An 18829-nucleotide genomic window follows, 5' to 3' on the forward strand; every position below is an offset into this window, starting at 1 on the left:
CTGTCAACCACAAGCGCGCCTTGTTTGTTATATCCAGCTCTGTATTTGCCGTCACTTGTCTTCACCGGCTTGCCAAATATCTTCAAATCAAATCTCAGTGAATGTTTTGAGTTATTCCCTTGATTTTTCTGCCCCCTCTCTCCTCTCTCTGCCACACCATCATTCAACTGAATGTCATCATAGAAGGTCCTTGTCAGCACCCATGCTATTCAAACCCAACACCCACACCCACATGTGCCAACGCACACACACACACACACACACACACACACGCATGCATCCCCTGGCCTCCAGTTGACAATATAGAGTAAAACAATTAGCTTCCATACAAAAGCTTGGACAATCTGCCAATTTCCAATCACCCTAGTGGAGTGTAATTCATTAGAATTCTATTAATGTTTGTGCTACTGAGGTGTAAAATCATCATGTTCTGATGAAGTCAATGAGAATGTCTGACTCTACATGATTGGGACAAAGTTGAAATTTGTGTTATGAGTTTGAATACCGACTAATGTTTATCAGTAGCATTAAAATTGTTTTATAGTTGTGTACAAAATATATCAGGGCAGGGGATTTCTCATTTCATATATAGCCTCCTCAGGCAGTTTGTAGTTTTGGAAGATAACACGGATATAAAAGGATATTAGTGACAAGAAAGGTCATATTTGTACTGTAACTATTTCCTTCTCTGAGATGATTTTAATGCTGCATTACTCTCTTTTGGCCTCGAAGAGGCAATAAATACTACAAGATGGAGACTGCAAAAGAACATTTGCAGACTGTACTATATTGGGCAGCACGGTTGGCAGCTGGTAAAGCCTCCCAGTTCTGAGGACCCAGGTTCAATACCGGCGTCGCCTGTGTGGAGTTTCCATGTTCACCCTGTGCCTGGGTGGGTTTTCTCTGGGCACTGCGGTTTGCTCCCACATCTCAAAAACATGCAACATTAATTGGACACTCTAAATTGCCCCTAGGTGTGATTGTGACTGCGACTGTTTGTCTCTATGTGCCCTGCAATTGGCTGCTAATCAGTTCAGGGTGTACCCCACCTCCTGCCCATTGACAGCTGGGATCGGCTCCAGCACTCCCCGTGACCCTCGTGAGGATAAGCGGCAAAGAAAATGGATGGATGTACAATACTAATGTAATTAATAGGGTTGTATAGTATCGTTTAACAACACTACATTTTAAAGATTATTTCCCATTGCTTGTTAAGCGGGGGTGGGGGTGGGTGTCACGTTCACTCATCTGTAAGGAACAAGGTTAAGTTATTGAAAACAAATGAAATAACTACAACAAAACTTTAACAAAGCATTTTACAAAAACAAATTCAAGGATTTTGTTTTTAATTAATTTCAACAGCATTTTAAATTAACAGAACTAACTATTATTATAAGGAAAATGTGATTCATTTTCATCTTTCTCTTTGAAAACAACAGCCCAAAAGACCCCAAAATTCAAAGTAAAGAGTCTCTCGTAAGTTAACAAGTCGGACAATGAAAGAATAGATAAAATAATAATAATAATCACAAATTATGTGAAATTAGGTGTCAAAATGGTCAAGGACTGAGACATTCTTTCAGGATCCAGACACAAAATGCTCTCAAAATCTCACTTCCCCAGAACTTTTCAGTGTGCCTCCTATTGCCACTTCTCCTAAGCGGGGAGGGAAAAATTTGCAGTGACTGCACACACTCTCATGGGCCACAGAGAGACATTCTGGAGCAGCCACCCCTTTGTCACTGTAAAAATTCAGCTGGCCATGAATCGAGGGCATAGTCAGCTGTGATTCGTAGCAAGGAGGAGGTGGGGCAAAAATTCATCCAGGCAAGAGGGACCGCAGCGCAGGCATTGCTTCAGCCTTTGGTGGCCAAATCCACACATATTAGGGTTTACACATTGAGGATTTTTGGGGCCAATCATCGATCAGCGAGTTTAAAAAAATAATAACTGAACACAAGATGGAGCAATGTTTCTATTTAAATGGCTTTTTCATTTCCTATCTATACTTTCTCTAGTCAGGTTATGTATTCTAACCAGTCAGATAAGACATTTCAACATCACAGAAACAGTGGGCGCTGATTAATGCATGTTTTTTGTCCCTCGGGGAATCTTGTTGGGGGGGCTTTGGGAGATTGTTGTACCAAACCTCGTGATATGGGTTGTTTGGTCCCTGTACGACCACTGTCAGAGTTTGATCTGCATTCCCGGAAAAAGTTAGACTGCTTTCTGGTGAGAGTTGGACTCTGCTAAGGCTGCCTTTTGTCACCAATTCTCTTCATAACTTTTATGGGCAGAATTTTTAGGCACAGCCAAGGTGTAGATGTGGTCCGGTTGTAAGTCCTCAGTGTTGCATCCCTGCTTTTTGCAGATGTTTTGCAGAATTTGTGGTTCTGTTGGCTTCATCAAGCCGTGATATCCAGCTCTCACTCGAGCGGTTTGCAGCCGAGTGTGAAACGACTGGGATGAGAATCAGCACCTGCAAATCTGAGACCAGGGATGAAATTCTGCCCCAAGTGAAGGAGTTCAAGTATGTTGGGGTCTTGTTAACGAGTGTGAGAAGAACATGAGATTGACTGGCAGATCGGTGTAGCATCTGCAGCATTGGTCCATTTGGTAAAGAAGGAAATGAATTGAAAGGTGAAGCTCTCAAGTTACCAGTCGATCTACATTCCTACCATTACCTATGGTCACGAGCTGTGGGTCATGACTGAAAGAACAAGATTCCGAATAGAAGTTTCCTTTGCAGGGTATCCAGGCTATTCCTTAGAGAGAGGGTGAGAAGATCTTTCATACGGAAGGAGCTCAAAATAGAGCCGCTTCTCCTCTTAAGAGGAACCAGATGAGGTGGACGGGACAACTGATTTGGATGCCTCCCTGGTGTAGTGTTCCGGGCATGTTTCTCTGAAAGGAGAACCAGGGGAGGACCCAGGATACGCTGGAGAGAATATGTCCCTTGGCTGGGCTGGTTATCCTTTGGGATCCCCCTGGAAGAGCTGGATGAAGTGGCTGTGGAGAGGGAAGTCTGGGCATCCCTGCTAAAGGTACTGCCCCTGTGACCCGACCTTGGATGAGTAGTAGAAGATAGATGAATTGTTTATATTCATTGTGGTGCTGATGAGTCAGACGTGGACAATGGAAGATCTTTTGTCTTGTAGACGAAGTTGGGCAAATTAAGTAAGCGCGAGGAAATTAACATTTGTGTGCAGTGGAGTTGTCAGGATTCATGTTGTAAGTTGGTCCCAGATGCGGAGAGGACAGGTAGGTGAGTTTGTGAACGAATGTAAACAAAGCTACTCTGAGAACTACATCTGGGATTGGCAGGGTTCCAATGTGGACCGGTCTGGCAGGGTAGGAGTTCAGGTTGTTGGATACCCCTAAGAGGTGAGCCCTAGTTTGCAGGGAGCAAGGGAAGATGGCAGACTCGGGAAGCAAAGCAAGAATGAGGTAGAGCTAAAATTATGAGGTCTCCAAAAACACAAGGTAGACAAGGTTACTAGGCTCCAAACTCAACGTAGACTGTTGATAGTGTGGTGACGAGTCAGAGTCAAGCATAATTAGGATAATAAGATGGAACTGCCAGAGTCCAATACCTTAACACTGCAAAGCACTCATGACACACCCACGCACAGACACACACACACACACACACACACACGCACACGCACACACATGCACACGCAATAATACACACACGTGCACACACACGGGCTTGACTCAGTGTTGAAACAGCAGCCCTGACTGCAGTTGATGAGTTACAGGAAACGGTTAGCCGAGTTTTACTTAACATAGAGCTGAACTTATTGAGATGTTGTCACTGGCACAGAACCTACAGTAAGGGTTTCATGAAAGCAAAGTGTGACATAAATGTAACACGAGAGTTAAATAAGACGCATTCGATGAACTACTATTACTTTGGGTGGTTGTGGCTCAGTTGGTAGAGTCAATCATCCAGTGATCGAAGGGTCACTTGGCCGATGCGCTGCACCCTTATTTGCTCCCACAGGGCCTGGCAGCACATTGCATGGCAGCAGCAGCTCATTTGAATGTGAATATGTGTGCGAATAGGTGAATAGGTGAATTTGAGGCTATGTGATGTGCTTTCGGCACTGTGATGGTGGAGATAAAATGCAATATAAGTGCAGTCAATTCACCATTTACCATTAAACCTGATAATTCATGAACATTTAGGATTAATGTCTACATTATGGCAACAAGTCAGGATTTTAAAGTGCAATGAATGCCGGACCTCTGCTACAAAACACATGAACTCTCTGTGTGAAGTCAACCAAAATCCCACGATGCAGTTGAAACTGTATTTTTTAAATTTCAATAATGCCGCCAAAGTCTTTTATTTTATGGTATTTGATAATTAACTGTAATTGGTGGAAATGACTCAAATGTCCAACAGTGTGTAGTCGGATTTTGGGCTGCATATTATTTGATCTCTCTGCAGAAACACATTGTCATGCTCCTGGCTTCCAGCCCGGGCTGGGGGTGGCCAGCCAATCAGTAGACACACACCTGCATCTCATGAACTTTAATGACACCCAATGTATATAGGACCCTGGGGACGACTGGTCCTTCGTCAGATCGCTGCAACTCACGCCCTGTTCCTGCAGTCCCGTATCTCTGATCGTGAACCCGTGTGTACCGACCTCCGCCTGTTCTCCGATCGACCCCGTAAGCCTGAGTCCTTTGACACTCCTGCCTTCTTTGATCGATCTCCCGTGTACCGACTCTTGCCTGCCCGCATATCTGATCTCTACGCCCAACGTCCTGACTACCGCTGCTGCACCTGACTGTCTGCCCGATCCCCGACCTTGGAACTATAAACGTTTTCCCGAATTACCTCTGCATCTCCAGAGTCCTGCATTTGGGTCCTCCCTCCATCTCGATGGGTCGTGACACACATCTTCAGTGCTTAATCCCTCATGAACAATGCAACTAACAGATGAGACCTTTAAGCTATGTGCAACCATAAACCACACAATACTATGGTTTCTTCTTACCTCTGAGGTGCTTGAGTGTCAGCATTACAGTAAAATGTTGTGAAAATCCAGATTATCAAATGACCCATGTGTATCTTACTGCATATCAGATGTTTGTAACAAATCAATCTATGTCAAAATTGTAAGAAATTCAACAAGTTATGATCAACTTATTCCAAGCAAACAAAGTTACCCCTATAATGAAATAAAGAAAATGTAGGTGAGATGGCCAGGATGTTGGAGAGCCAGGAAGTCACAGTTTAAGATGACGACAACTTCTGCATGCACTCTGAAGCTTCTGCTGGTGGTTATACTGAAATATATTTCACTGGTTTGAGCGCATCTTCACTCTCTTGTCCCTCCTTGTAGCACACGGGCTTTTATGAAATCATGATCTGATGACATTTACAGGAACAATAAATCATGTACAACCAAAGGATCATTAATGAAGATAAATTAATCAGGAGAATCTGAAAAGTCGAGATAACTACGTGTGTAAGAGAAACTTGGATAAAGTACTTTGGACCCGTGGCACATGGAGCAGTTGTTCTGTTTTATGGCAGAAACAACTGCTTGGACCATATTAGTGTGTAATAACAGGTTAATATAACAGTCGATACTTTTTAAAATTCACATATAGGGTATAGCTTGCTTCTCTTTACTGGCCAATTGAGACAGGCTGCAATGAGTTAATGGATCTGACAACTACCAAATTTATATGCTATATATTTACTGTAGATGTTACATTTTATATGGACTTTTAATTTTTAATTTGTAACGACGGTATTTTGGTTTAATGTGTTTTGTCGATTTATAATTTCTCTACGCTTTCACTGTCACAGCACATTAGTTGTTTGGTCTGGGTAAAATTCACTTTCACAGCTAAACTGAACTGACATGCAGAATGTTTCAGGGGCGTGGCCAGACCTCTGCGCTTTGCGTGGCTACCTCCGTCAGCAGCACCTCACATGTGCCTCATTAGCTTTAATTGTGCCTTCTGTGTTGTATTGCCCGGCTGTGTGGCCGGCAATGCCGCATCTTCCCTGCGGGGTCCTGTTCTGTCCAGTTCATTCTGTCATGAGCAAGCGGCTCGGGGGTGACCCAAATACAGGACTCCGAGGCATGGGCATGATATTAAGAGTGGTTTTATTCCAGAAGGAGGTCGAATACAAAAAAAGCAGTCCAAAATAGGTGGAAGCACAAAAACGCTAGGCAACAGGCAAAATCCAAAAACGTGCAACTTGGAGGCCAACGCTTTCCAGCTGAGCCACTGTGCCGCCACTGATGACACATTTGCCACTTAAATGCTTGGTAAATTAATGTCCAAAATGAAACACAGCTGTGTGACAGCTGTCAGATGTGGCACCACCCACGGCGGTGGCCTGGCCATGCCCCTGACAGTTTACTATTGACTGAATCAAGATGCATTGCCAAAGTTCTCGTAGTTGTTTCCCTGGGGTCTTCTTCCAGGATCTTGTTTTTTCGGTCACAACCCACAGCTCATGAACATACATGAGGGTAGGAATGTAGATTGACAGGTAAATTGAGAGCTTTGCATGTCAGTTGAGCTCCCGCTTTACCAAAACAGTTCGATACAAAGTCCGCATCATTACAAAGGTCGCACCGATCCGCCTGTCGATCTCCTACTCCATTCTTCCCTCGCTCATGAACAAGACCCCAACATACTTGAACTCCTCCACTTAGGGCATTATCTCATCCTTGACCTGGAGAGGACACTGCAGAAGGATTGAAAAAAAAAGACGACGGGTTGACGGCATGTGAATGCGGTAGTCTTAGGGCAGCACCACTACCAGAGACAAATTCCTTGCGTGCTGGTACATACTTGACCAATATAGCTGATTCTGGTTCAGTGTATCAACATCAACCCAGAGCATTTTAATAATTTTGTAATCCTTTTATTCTTTTAAGCCCTATTGCAACACATTGATTTTAGTGAGGTAAGTGGTACACTGTCACAGTCATGAAGGCAGTTGCAGTAAGAATTTCTGAAAAGGTCTGGAAAAACCAAGTATAGAGATGCTTAATAACAAAATAATAGCTAAATTTAATGTGTGGTATTGTGAATATATGGGGCCAGTAGATGTTCTGATAGAGCCACCACAACCTGACTGCCCTTCCTGGCCACTACCTAAAAAGGCTTAATGTCGGACCCCGGGGGGTAAACTGTGTCCTCCATCTCGCATCAGTGATACCACATTTATGAATTCAACTTCCATCTTTGAATGTTTCCCCAACATAATTTTAACATGTCATTTCCCTTTGTAATCTGATCTGCCTGGAGATTCTGAACAGAGCTCATTTCCATTTAAAACTCTTGTTTAATATCCAATTAAAGATTGAAATGATTTAAATAAATAGTGAAGCTTTAACACATTGATTGATAGATAGTGATGTGTGAACAACTGTTCGTGAGAAAATCTTATATATACAGTTATGTATATATATATATATGTTATGTATAGCCTTTACACACGATTATCACAAAAGACAAATCAATGTCATGCTTAGAAAAACACCGTCTTTGTCTTTTCTGGAATTTGGCCATCAAGAAGGATGAGTGAACAGTTTGTTTCTAATGCTCTATTAGCACCATACTTTGAAGAAAAACAGGCTCAGCTTTTCACTCCATTGTGCTATAAAAAAAATACAGGTATGCACTGCCAAGGCATACGAGCTAGCTAGGCTATTAAAGCAAACAAAAAGATGCTACTCTCCTTTCATTTAAATGTCTCCGCTCAGCTTGTCTGGGTTGCTCTTAGTTGAATCTTCATGCGATAAGGTTTGGGAGTGAGAGTGACTCCATAGACTGGAGTAAAGTCTGGCTCTCCTGCATCCTCAGGCCAGATGAACCTAAACTTTCTGAGCAGAGTCACCGTGATGATGAAGAGCTCCATACGAGCCAAACCCTCACCAAGACACATGCGAGGACCTGTAAAGAAAAGTTTCAGTATACAGTTTCAGTTTCAGTATACTCACCATGTACACAATATGTGACTACATACCAGCAGAAAAAGGCATAAACGCTTCTGGCTTGACAAACTCGCCCCGGTCATTGAGGAAGTTTTCTGGGTTGAATTTATGAGGAAATTTCCACTGGCCTTCTTCATGAAGCACCGAGGTCAGGTTTGGGATGATCATTGTACCCTGGCGAACAAAAGAAACCAAATAATGTGAAGACTAAGGGGAACATGGATGGATGGATGGATGGCTATAGAGAATAAGAATTACAGAAGAGTGAAAGTCACATCAAAATAATTTAAAAAATACTACAAAAATTACATGGGATTTTGAGCGCCACAGTGGCTCAGCTGGAAAGCATTGGCCTCACAGTTTTGAGGTCCCAGGTTCTGCCTGTGTGGAGTTTGCATGTTCTCCCCCTGCCTGCGTGGGTTTCCACCAGGCACTCCTGTTTCCTCCCACATCCCAAAAACATGCAATATTAATTGGACACTATAAATTGTCACACACATCTGTGTGATTGTGAGTGCACCTGTTTGTCTCTATGTGCCCTATGATTGTTATCCCCGTGCCTGGGTGGATTTTCTCCAGGCACTCGGGTTTCCTCCCACGTTCCAAAAAAAATGCAACATTAATTGGACACTATAAATTGCCCCTAGGTGTGATTGTGAGTGTGGCTGTTAGTCTCGATGTGCCCTGCGATTGGCTGGCAACCAGTTCAGGGTGTACCTGACCTCCTGCCCATTGACAGCTGGGATAGGCTCCAGCACTCCCCACGACCCTTGTGAGAAAAAGCCGCTAAGAAAATGGATGGATGAATGGGATTTTGTTCCTGTCTTAGGCCTTAAACAGTATAGTTAACTTATCAACCACAACTTAATGAAACTTTATGATACAGAAATTGATTTCTAACTTTCTGGCCCTTTTGGGTCATTGAGTAATTCCTCCTTACCACATACTGTAATTCAAATCGTACAAAATCAGTGGTCTAATCATTAAGCACACAGTCATGACTTTGCACTTTGCAGAAGGGCTGCATGTGGTACAGACACCATTGTGGTGTGGACCTGAGAGTAACTTTATACGAAATGAAGAGGCAAACTAAAACTATACAATGATTTTTCAATTTGTTGCACTTTTCATCGAACATCTTCCTATGTGTACCAGGAAGTGATCTAGCTCATGGCCAAACAAATGAAAACAATTGTGGTGCTTCAAGATTTTTTCCCCTAAGTGAACAGTTAACACAATGGAGGTCTGCGTTCACGAATCTAAACTGTTCCTTTGTGGTGGACTTTCTCTTACCTTAGGAATAGAATATCCCATCAGCTCTGTGTTTTTCGTCGTACAGTGAAACACACTCAATGGTACAGTGTTTGCTACTCGCTGAACTTCATGGATTACAGCCTGTAAGTATATATATTATTTATTTATTCATATATATATATATATGCTCATACACACACAGTATACATTAAAACTCTATACATACATTATATATATATATAGTGTATGAAGAGGAGAGCCAACAAAATGTATATACGCTGTATAATCTGTGCTAAATGGTATTTTTCGTTATCTGTGTGCCATGACTGTGCTTTCTCTTTTGAATTTTGCTGTTTTAAAGGTAGACATCATAAGATTATAGCTTGGATGAATAAATGTTAAAATCATTTGGATCACTTCATATACTGTAAAGGTTTTTTTTTACTGATATTGTTATGGAACAATTTACCTGCACATATGGCATATTGTTTCTGTCATCAAAAGACACGTTATCCTTTCCTTTTAACACCTCATCAATCTCCTGTTGGCAACGCTCTAACAGATATAGAAAAACATATGAGTTGAAAAAACGCTTGTTAAAAGGAAAAAATTAAGTTCACAACTTTTCACAAAACACATGAATGGGATCTGGTGTGAGGTAAACAGAGCACAAAAAACCTCGGACTCCTTTTCTTCTGCACTACACTGGTGACCCTCACATCAGTCCCAGTGTTTCCGAGGCTAACCCGAACATGGCAACCGCCATCACTATTATCGCGTTGTCTCAGCTCTTGGGAGTGCAACGGCAGCAAGGGCAGTGAGTTTCATCACATTTCGCCCGCTCCAAGATAAATATGCTGGGGTCAAGACTCATCTCCTCAAAGGTTTCGAGCTTTCACGGCCAGAGCGAGCCCGATGTCTTTTGGCTATTAATGGACTGGGGGACAGCAAACCTTCCGAACACATGGAAAACCTGTTGGGCCCGGAAGAGCCCATTTACCTTTTCATGGAAGTGTTTCTTAGAACAAAGTGTTCGGACTGCGCTCGCTAACACTACTATCACTGGGCTCTGTGTCCTGGCTGAGGAGGCCGACCGTTTCTTCCTGGCCTCCCAACGCTTCTCCCCTGAGGTGCTGGCACCGGCACGCAATTACTTGGCCCCGGGCACGGGGGTGCCATCCAACAGGGGCCCCATCGCCACCGACGGCCGCGCTGGCACAGGCCTGTGCTACTTCCACGCCCATTTTGGTGTGAAAGCAAAGTGGTGCCGCAAACCTTGCAATTAAGACGTGTTGAGAAACGCCAAAATCCGTGCTCCGTAGCGGCCCTGAGCGTGGGCATGAAGAACCGGCTGCTCTTCACCAAGGACACCGTTTCTGGGCGCAAATTCCTTTGCGACACTGGCGCCCAAAAGAGCGTTCTGACTGCCACTACGGAAGACGCCGCTGGCGGGACTCAGGGGCCACCCCTACTGTCTGTTAATGGCTCCCTTATCCGCTCTAATGGCATAAAGACTGTGAACTTGTGTTTTGAGCCTCAGCGTTTTACATGGGACTTTGTCACTGCCAATGTCTCATTCCCTATCCTCAGTGCTGATTTTTTTGTGTGCCCATGGCTGCTGGTGGACGTTAAGAAGGGCCGTCTGGTGGATGCACTGACTTTATCCTCAGTTGCCTTTGTCTGCAATGGGGCGACTTATGGCGGTCTCTCGAGTTCACTCTCAGAAGGCACCAAGTATCAGCTCCTCCTTGGTGAGTTCCCTGGCTTGACCCACTTTCTCCTCTGCCACAACTAAACATGGGGTCAAGCACCACATCGAGACCAAGGGCCCGCCGATTCACGCTTGAGCCCGACGGCTCGACCCCCGAGTAGCTAGCAGTCACTAAGTCCGAGTTTGCCAACATGGAGCGCCTGGGCATTGTCCACCGCTCGGATAGGCCGTGGGCCTCACTGCTACACATCATCCCTAAACCGAGTGGTGGGTGGCGACCGTGTGGTGACTACCTTAACGTCGTGACTACACCCGACCGATACCCTGTTCCACTCATTCAGGACTTCTCTGCCCACCTGGCAGGCAAAATCCTTTTCTCCAAAGTCGACCTGGTGCGCGGTTATCACCAGGTCCCCGTGCACCCCTCAGACATTCCCAAGACGGCTGTAATCACACTGTTTGACATGTTCGAGTTTCTGAAGATGCCATTTGGTCTCAAAAACGTGGCCCAATCTTTCCAACGGTTAATGGATTCGGTGCTCAAAGACTTGCCCTTTGTGTTCGTCTATTTGGACGACATCATTGTCGCCAACTCCTCAGAGGAAGAACATCTGATACACCTCTGGGACCTCTTCGCGAGACTCGAGCAGGATGGCCTGATCATCAACCCGGTGATGTGTGTTTTCGGGGTGCCCTCCATCCAGTTCCTTGGGCACCTCATCGACAAGAACGGCACGGCCCCCCTTCCGGCAAAGGTGGAGGCCGTCTCCACTTTTCCCCGACCTCGCTCGGCTCGGGGGCTTCGGTATTTTCTGCGGATGGGGATTTTCTGTCACCGGTTCATCCGCCGGGTGGCCCACACCATGCGCCCGCTGATTGAGGCTCTTAAGGGCAAGGCCCCCAACCAGGACATTGAGTGGACGGCCGAGAGGTTGGAAGCCTTTGAGGCCATGAAGGCCGCGCTGAGTCGGGCCGCTATGCTGGCCCACCCGTCCCCCGGGGCACTCGTCGCTCTCACTATTGACGCATCGCACTACGCCATTGGGGCTGTATTCGAACAGTGGGTTGGCGGTAAATTCACGGCATATGTGACCATAAACCCTTCACTTTCGCCATGTCCAAGGTGGCTGAGCCGTGGTCAACCCGCCAGCAACGCCAACTGTCGTTTTATCTCAGAGTACACTACGGACATCCAACACATTGCTGGCAAATCCAATGTGGTCGTGGACTGCCTCTCCAGGGGGGTCATCTGCGCTGTGGATCTCGACTACTCCCGCATGAGCGCAGACCAGGCCTCATTTTACCTCTGAACTCTGAAACACATTCGCTGAGAGTTTGGGGGTCAAGCTGCACCGCACTACCACCTATCACCCCCAGGCGAATGGTCTCTGCGAGCGGTTCCACCGCTCCATGAAAGCACCCCTGCGCGTCGGCTTGACAAATGGTAACTGGTTGGATAAGCTCAGGTCATGCTCGGCCTCAGGTGCGCCCCGAAGGAGGACCTGATGTTTTTGTCCGCCGAGCTCGTCTACGGCCAGCCGCTGCGGGTCCCTGGCAAATTCATCCTGAATGCCACGGCAGCCAGGCAACGGTCCTCCCTGCTGGAGACCGCCAAAGGGTTCGCGCCGGTTCCCACGTCACAACATGGCACCCCGGCTGCCCGGCTGCCCTGTTGCCTACGCTCGGCGGGTTTTGTGTTCATTCGGCAAACTGGAGGTGGCAGAAAAGAAGAATTTGAGGTTCTGTCTAGGAATGAGCAGGATGGATAGGATTAGAAATGAGCTCATTAGAGGAACTGCAAAAGTGTGATGTTTTGGAGACAAGATTCAAGAGAGCAGACTTCAATAGCTTGGACATGTCCAGAGGCCAAAGAGTGAGTATATTGGTGGGTGCTGCGTATGGAGCTGCCAGGCAAAAGAACGAAAGGAAGACCAAAGAGAAGGTTGATGGATGTTGTGAGCGAAGACATGAAGACAGTGGCTGTTAGAGAGTAAGATGCAGGAGATAGACTTATATGTAACATGATCACAGACTGCAGGAGCCCCCAACAGGACAAAACAAAAGGAAAGAAGAAGAAAAAGAAGAAGAAGAAGAAGAAGAAGGCAGTCATATTCTATTGTGTGAGGGGATTGGAAAGTTAGTTCTAAAGATAAACTGTCAAACTTTTTCAGATGTCGGTGCTGTATCAGTAATACCCATAACTAAGTGTAAATAACCTGAAATTACAAGCAAACATACCTTGTACATGTGGATGAGTCATAAAATAAAGGAAAGCAGTCAGAAGGGTGTTGGAAGTGGTGTCTGTCCCAGCAAAGTGAAGATCTAGAGCGTACATTGTTAGCTGTTGCTCTGAAAATGAGGAACTGTCATCATCATGTCTCTAAAAAAAAGAGAATGCCTGTTTTATTAAAAAGTGGGAAGTAATCCATACAATCCAGATTTAAAAAAATCACTCTCTTAAAGAAAAAAAAATCACCATGCGCACTATCTAATATTCATTAATACCTTATCCAGTTCATCCAGGTAGCAGTCAAGAAAGTCTCGTGGTTCTCCAGGGACTCTGGTCCTTTTGTGCTCAGCCAACACACCCTTTGCAAGTTTTTGACATGTCTGAAGAATAAGGTTAGAAAGCAAATGTAGTCATTGTATTTTCATGAAAAACAAGGATTTATATGATGTAAAAAAAAAAAGATAAAAACGCCGGGATCAACCCATCCATGGTCTAAACCACGTATCCTTACATTTAACAGTATATTAAAAGCAGTAGAGCATACCTTGACATTCTCAAAAGCCTTCATGAAGGGCAATGGAAGACCACGAATCATCGGCAAGGAGTCATACAGCTGTAATAAGGATACATCAGAAAATATGCATTTGTAACCACTCTCTCAATATACACATATATACATACACACATATTATATCCAGTTTAAAATATTCATTGGCTTAGTTTGAAAATTTAGAGTCTGTAAACCATGAATGAAAATGGCAAAATGTATTTTGTATGTAAATGTATTTTATCATTTTGACAATAAAAAAACATTTATTTATAATAGTAAACATTCATTTCTGAGCATTATTTCCAAAGAAGTGACTCACCATAGCCCAAGGTCCATTTGCCAACTTGGCATTCTCAGTGAAACATTTAACAATCACTTTGATGAAGTTGTCATTATAATCGTAGCGTTTGCCAAACAGAACTTGGCAGATGATGTTTGAGGATGCATTATGGAACATAAGTTGGGGACTCAAGGTACTACCTGTAGAAGATTAGAAGTGCAAAATAACGCAATAGAGAGATTAAATCATTCAAACAAAACCCAGCCTGGCAAAAAAAGCAAAGAAAAGAAATGGATTGTCTTACTTTCAAAGTTCAAAAAACTGAAAATCAAGTGTTGAGTGAAAATGTATGATCCACACACCAATGCTCTTTTCCAGTGTTTTCATGATGAACTCAATTTCTGCCAGAATCCTCTCCTCCATTGACTGCTTCCCAAGACCAAAGTTCCTCAAAGTCATAAGTGCAAATCGGCGATGTTCCTTCCAACTAGAACCATAGTCAGCCAGGATGACTCCTGCAACACGTGTGCTTAATACAATGGTTTTCAAACTGGGGGGCAAAAAAAATGTTCAAAGGCGAGGATTGAACCCAGGTCCTCAAAACTGAGGGCAACGCTGCCCCACTGTGCCGCCTGAGTTAATACAGAGGTACTACAACCGTCGAGAGCTAATACTCTACTTTTTCAGTTCATGACCCATTACTTTTTTTAATTTCAAAACAAATACTGCAAACATTTGAACTGCAGATTGGGATCCCATATTATACTGTCTCGTTACTAAATTAATTGGAGGTACAGGGAGTGTGTTATCGACTGAAACCACTTAAAAATGGTCAAAGAGCAGATTTTATTTCTCTGACAGTAACTCTGCATCAGAACTACGGGGTCAGAGCTACTACAACTACATTTACTACAACTCCTACTAATAAGAAGAACAATAATAGTAATAATAGTACCCATGACCCTTGTGAGGATAAGGGGCTTAGAAATTGGATGGATGGATGGATGGATGGATGAATGGATGGGTGGTTAATAATAATTGTTTTCGTTACCTTTTCTGTCAGTGGTATCATTAACGTAAAGGTCTTGGGGTCGTCCAGCAAAGTCAATTGCTTTGGACACTAAAGCCTCTTTCATGGCGTGCAATCCATTAACAATAACAGCAGGTTTAGGACCCAGGTACAAGCTGTAGACATTTCCATATGCCTTCCTCAGCTAAGAAAAGAAGAACACAAGAGAGAATGTCAGTTAAATACAAATATACAGTGTATCAATTAAAATGAAGTTGTTGGAGAGGAGTGGACAGACTTAAATAATTCAACTGCTTTAAAGAGGGTGCCCAACTCTTGCCTTCTCTGATTGTATACTTTAGAAAAAAATATTTGAAGAGGAACCAAAGTTAGGCATCATGCCATAAGAGTATGTTATTGGTCATGATTGGATGATTCGGATTAAGACCGAAACAAGATCCTCAAAAATATAATGTACCATACATATATTACATTTTTACATTTTTTATATAAAAAATGAGAGGAACATGTATAATTTTGTAACTTTCCCCCATAAATGTGACCTATATCCTGTATACATCCTGTATATATTGAGAGTGGAACTAAAAACAAACGAACAAACTGTAGAAATAACCCTCTTTCATATAACTGTGAATGCGACTCACATTCAAATTAGTGGAACGGTGGATTACTGCTTAGCACATCTGTTTCTAAATTCTGAGGACTGGAGTTCAAATACCAGCCCAGCCTGTGTAGAGTTTGCATATTCTCCCCGTGCGTGAGTTTTCTCCAGGCACTCTGGTTTCCTCCCACATCCCCAAAACATGCAGGGTAAGTGGATTCAATACTCTAAATTGCCTGTAGGTGTGAATGTGGGTGTGAATGATTGTTTGTTCATATGTGCCCTCCGATTGGCCTGCGACCAGTCCAGGGCGTGCCCCGAGTCTCGTCCGAAGATAGCTGGAATAGGCTCCTGCACAACTGCGTAATGGATGATGAATGGATGAATAAACGTTCAGCAAATGCCTCACTCTTTAAATTGCTTCTGATTGACCCCAAACACAGTTCAGATGTTTAACTATATCTATCCTGACGTTTTTTTTTTAGTATCTAGCAAAAGCCTGAAGGTTTTGTGCTAACACTGACTGGAACTTGGTGAAGTTCATAATTGCCTCCATTTGTTAAGACCCCAGTTCCAACTAAAGAAAAATAGCAACAAAGGATGATGCTGTCACTATCGCCATACATTTTATCATGCCTTTTGTAAATTTTCGTTATTGTTGCTGTAATTCATGATTTACTGGCAATAAATTCCTTGTGTTTTTGTTTCAGCATGTACTGTAATGCTAATTTGTCCCACAGTTTAATAGGCTCTCCCTTCCACTCAAGTTACACTGTGTTTAATAAATATACTGTATCAACAATTTAGGATATTTGCCAATAAATGCACTGGCTAAATAAACCTGACACTGAAATACAAAATATTTAACCACTGTGTGCTTCGATTTTGTGGAATTATGATCATTTAGTTTGTTGACCATTTAGAAAATATTATATGATTTTTGTGTTGTAGCGTCATTCCTTCTTGTCTTTTTTTTCTTTCGTCATGACAGGTACGAAAGGTTCAGGTCAAGGCCAAAGCGTAGCCTTGACTTCTATTAGTGTGGTTAAAGGGTACGGATTTCAACTATGTACAAAATAGTCTAACAGTCTCTCATCCTGCAACTATATAAAACAGTTGAGTTGTGTGAAACTAAAAAAAATATATATTTTATTGGATACAATGAGTGGATATACAGTATAGTGATGAAAAAGACAAAACAAAAGAATAAACTCGTCACAATTAATGGTTTTATGTTGCGATGAGTTTTTAAGAATTTAACAATGATATGTTTTCAAATATGATAACAATACTGTATATTGCATAAATAACAATTGAAAATATTCCTGTTTTCCGTACCCGCTCAAAGTCCTGCAAGGGGTTCTCCAAGCTCAGGCTCAAAATGTTCCCCAAGATTGGGAGGATAGTGGGTCCCGGTGGAAAATTCTTTGGCCTTCGGCACATGAAACTAAAAAGGATAAAGAAAACACAAAGTGGAAGGAGGATCGTGCCGACCATGTTAGAGGAGAGCGGACACAGTTAACAACTTCACTGCTTTTAAAAGTTTGCGCAACTCTCCGTCCTGCCCTCTGTCTTTGTGTACTTTGCTTTTCTGCGTAAAAGGGGAGGGTGAAGAACTGCAGTGGATATGGAAGTCTACAGCCCTATTCAGTTTTATCTGATTTAAAAAAAAAAAGTGATCCAAGATAAATTATTTCCCAACTCTTTCGGTTAATGTAACCTAGAACCTGTACAACTTAATCTAATACAAACATTATTTTCAAAGGGAAGTAATAATAATAGTAATAATAATAATAATGGCGGCACGGTGAATCAGATGGAAAGTGTTGGCCTCACAGTTCTGAGGTCCTGGGTTCAATCCCGGACCCTCCTGTGTGGAGTTTGCATGTTCTCCCCGTGCCTGCGTGGGTTTTCTCAGGGCACTCCGATTTCCTCCCACATCCCAAAAACATGCAACATTAATTGGACACTTTAAATTGCCCAAGGTGGGATTGTGAGTCCTGCTGTTTGTCTCTATGTGCCCTGCTATTGGCGACCAACCAGTACAGAGTGTACCCCGCCTCCTGCCCGTTGACAGCTGGGATAGGCTCCAACACTCCCGCGACCCTCGTGAGGATAAGTGGCTAAGAAAATATCAGATTCATATTGACTTTCAATGGATGTTCACACAGCTGCAGGCTGCCACCTTTTAAAGTGCCTCAAACCCCCAATCCAATCTAGTGCCTCCTAGACTGTGACTGTGTTTTTCTTTTCTTCCAGGAGTTACCTTAGGTGTGCGGTGATTAGGAGTATACAGAAAGAAACTTGTTGTCGCTCTTAATATGTCCCTTTCTATAAAGACTTCCATATTTTTAAGAGCTCTGTGTGCACTATAACCAACCAAAATATATCTGTTGTTTCAAACACTTTGTGGAATTGTGGTTAGTTGAATAATTCTCACCCTTGTAGTAAAGAACACAATGGTTGTTGTTTGGTGGTCTGACTTAGTAGTACACCCTGCTCCCCATGACCTTATAAAACAAACAAACGGGGGAAAAAAGCATTTCTAAAATGTTTAGGAAACTTTGGGCCTCTGCTGGATGGCCTTTCCAATTGTTCAGGGCCATGGGACAATTGTCCCCTTTTCGCCCCGAGTAAAATGCCCCACTCATGCCATTTAATTTCAAGATACATTAAGATAACATATTAAGATAACACACCGCGGTGCAGCTGTAGAGCGTTGGCCTGACAGTTCTGAGGCCCGGGGTTTAAATCCCGGCCACACCTTTGTTCTCCCCCTGCCTGTGTGTTTTTTCTCCGAGCACTCCGGTTTCGTCCCAAAAACATGCATTAATTGGAGACTCCAAATTGCCCCGAGGTTTGATTGTGAGTGCAACTATTGTCTTGTCTTCCTTGCCCTGCGATTGGCTGGCAACAAGTTCAGGGTGAACCCCGCCTCCTGTCCCATGATCCCTGAGATAGGTTCCAGCACTCCCGTGACCCTTGTGAGGATAAGCAGCTCAGAAAATTGATGGATGGATGGATGGATGGATAAAGATAAGACTATTTCATTGTCACCAAACAACATTGCCAAGCAACATTCATCAATGAAACGTGGACTTGAGACATGTTTGGATGGTTCTGAGTAATTATGTAAATTGGAAAAATGTGAAAAAATTTGAATTGAATCTTGAAATATTGACTATTGTGTC

At 43.4% G+C, this 18829-nt stretch overlaps 1 protein-coding gene across 1 annotated transcript; it reads right to left on the reverse strand.

Moving 5' to 3' along the window:
* Positions 1 to 6498: 6498 nt before the first annotated feature.
* On the reverse strand, positions 6499 to 17156 carry LOC133501979 (cytochrome P450 2F2-like). Its single transcript, XM_061822206.1, has 11 exons — positions 16977 to 17156; positions 15059 to 15221; positions 14370 to 14522; positions 14047 to 14207; positions 13722 to 13790; positions 13453 to 13557; positions 13186 to 13327; positions 9706 to 9791; positions 9276 to 9377; positions 8015 to 8156; positions 6499 to 7941 (listed from the first exon to the last, which is right to left on the reverse strand). The coding sequence occupies exons 1-11, from the start codon at positions 17133 to 17135 to the stop codon at positions 7748 to 7750; spliced, it is 1476 nt and encodes a 491-aa protein (XP_061678190.1). The 5' UTR covers positions 17136 to 17156; the 3' UTR covers positions 6499 to 7747.
* Between the last annotated feature and the right edge of the window lie 1673 nt (positions 17157 to 18829).

The sequence above is a fragment of the Syngnathoides biaculeatus genome, chromosome 6 (assembly GCF_019802595.1).
Source record: "Syngnathoides biaculeatus isolate LvHL_M chromosome 6, ASM1980259v1, whole genome shotgun sequence".
NCBI classification, from domain to species: Eukaryota; Metazoa; Chordata; class Actinopteri; order Syngnathiformes; family Syngnathidae; genus Syngnathoides; species Syngnathoides biaculeatus.

Bases quoted from the DNA above. Each gene is read 5' to 3' on its own strand.
- LOC133501979 (XM_061822206.1), bottom strand. From the start codon at position 17,135: ATGGTCGGCACGATCCTCCTTCCACTTTGTGTTTTCTTTATCCTTTTT. The intron at 13,558-13,721 runs GTATGCTCTACT...CTTATTCTTCAG, and splicing joins AGGCTTTTGAGAATGTCAAG to ACATGTCAAAAACTTGCAAA. The intron at 9,792-13,185 runs GTATGTTTGCTT...TATATCTGTTAG, and splicing joins GACTCATCCACATGTACAAG to AGCGTTGCCAACAGGAGATT.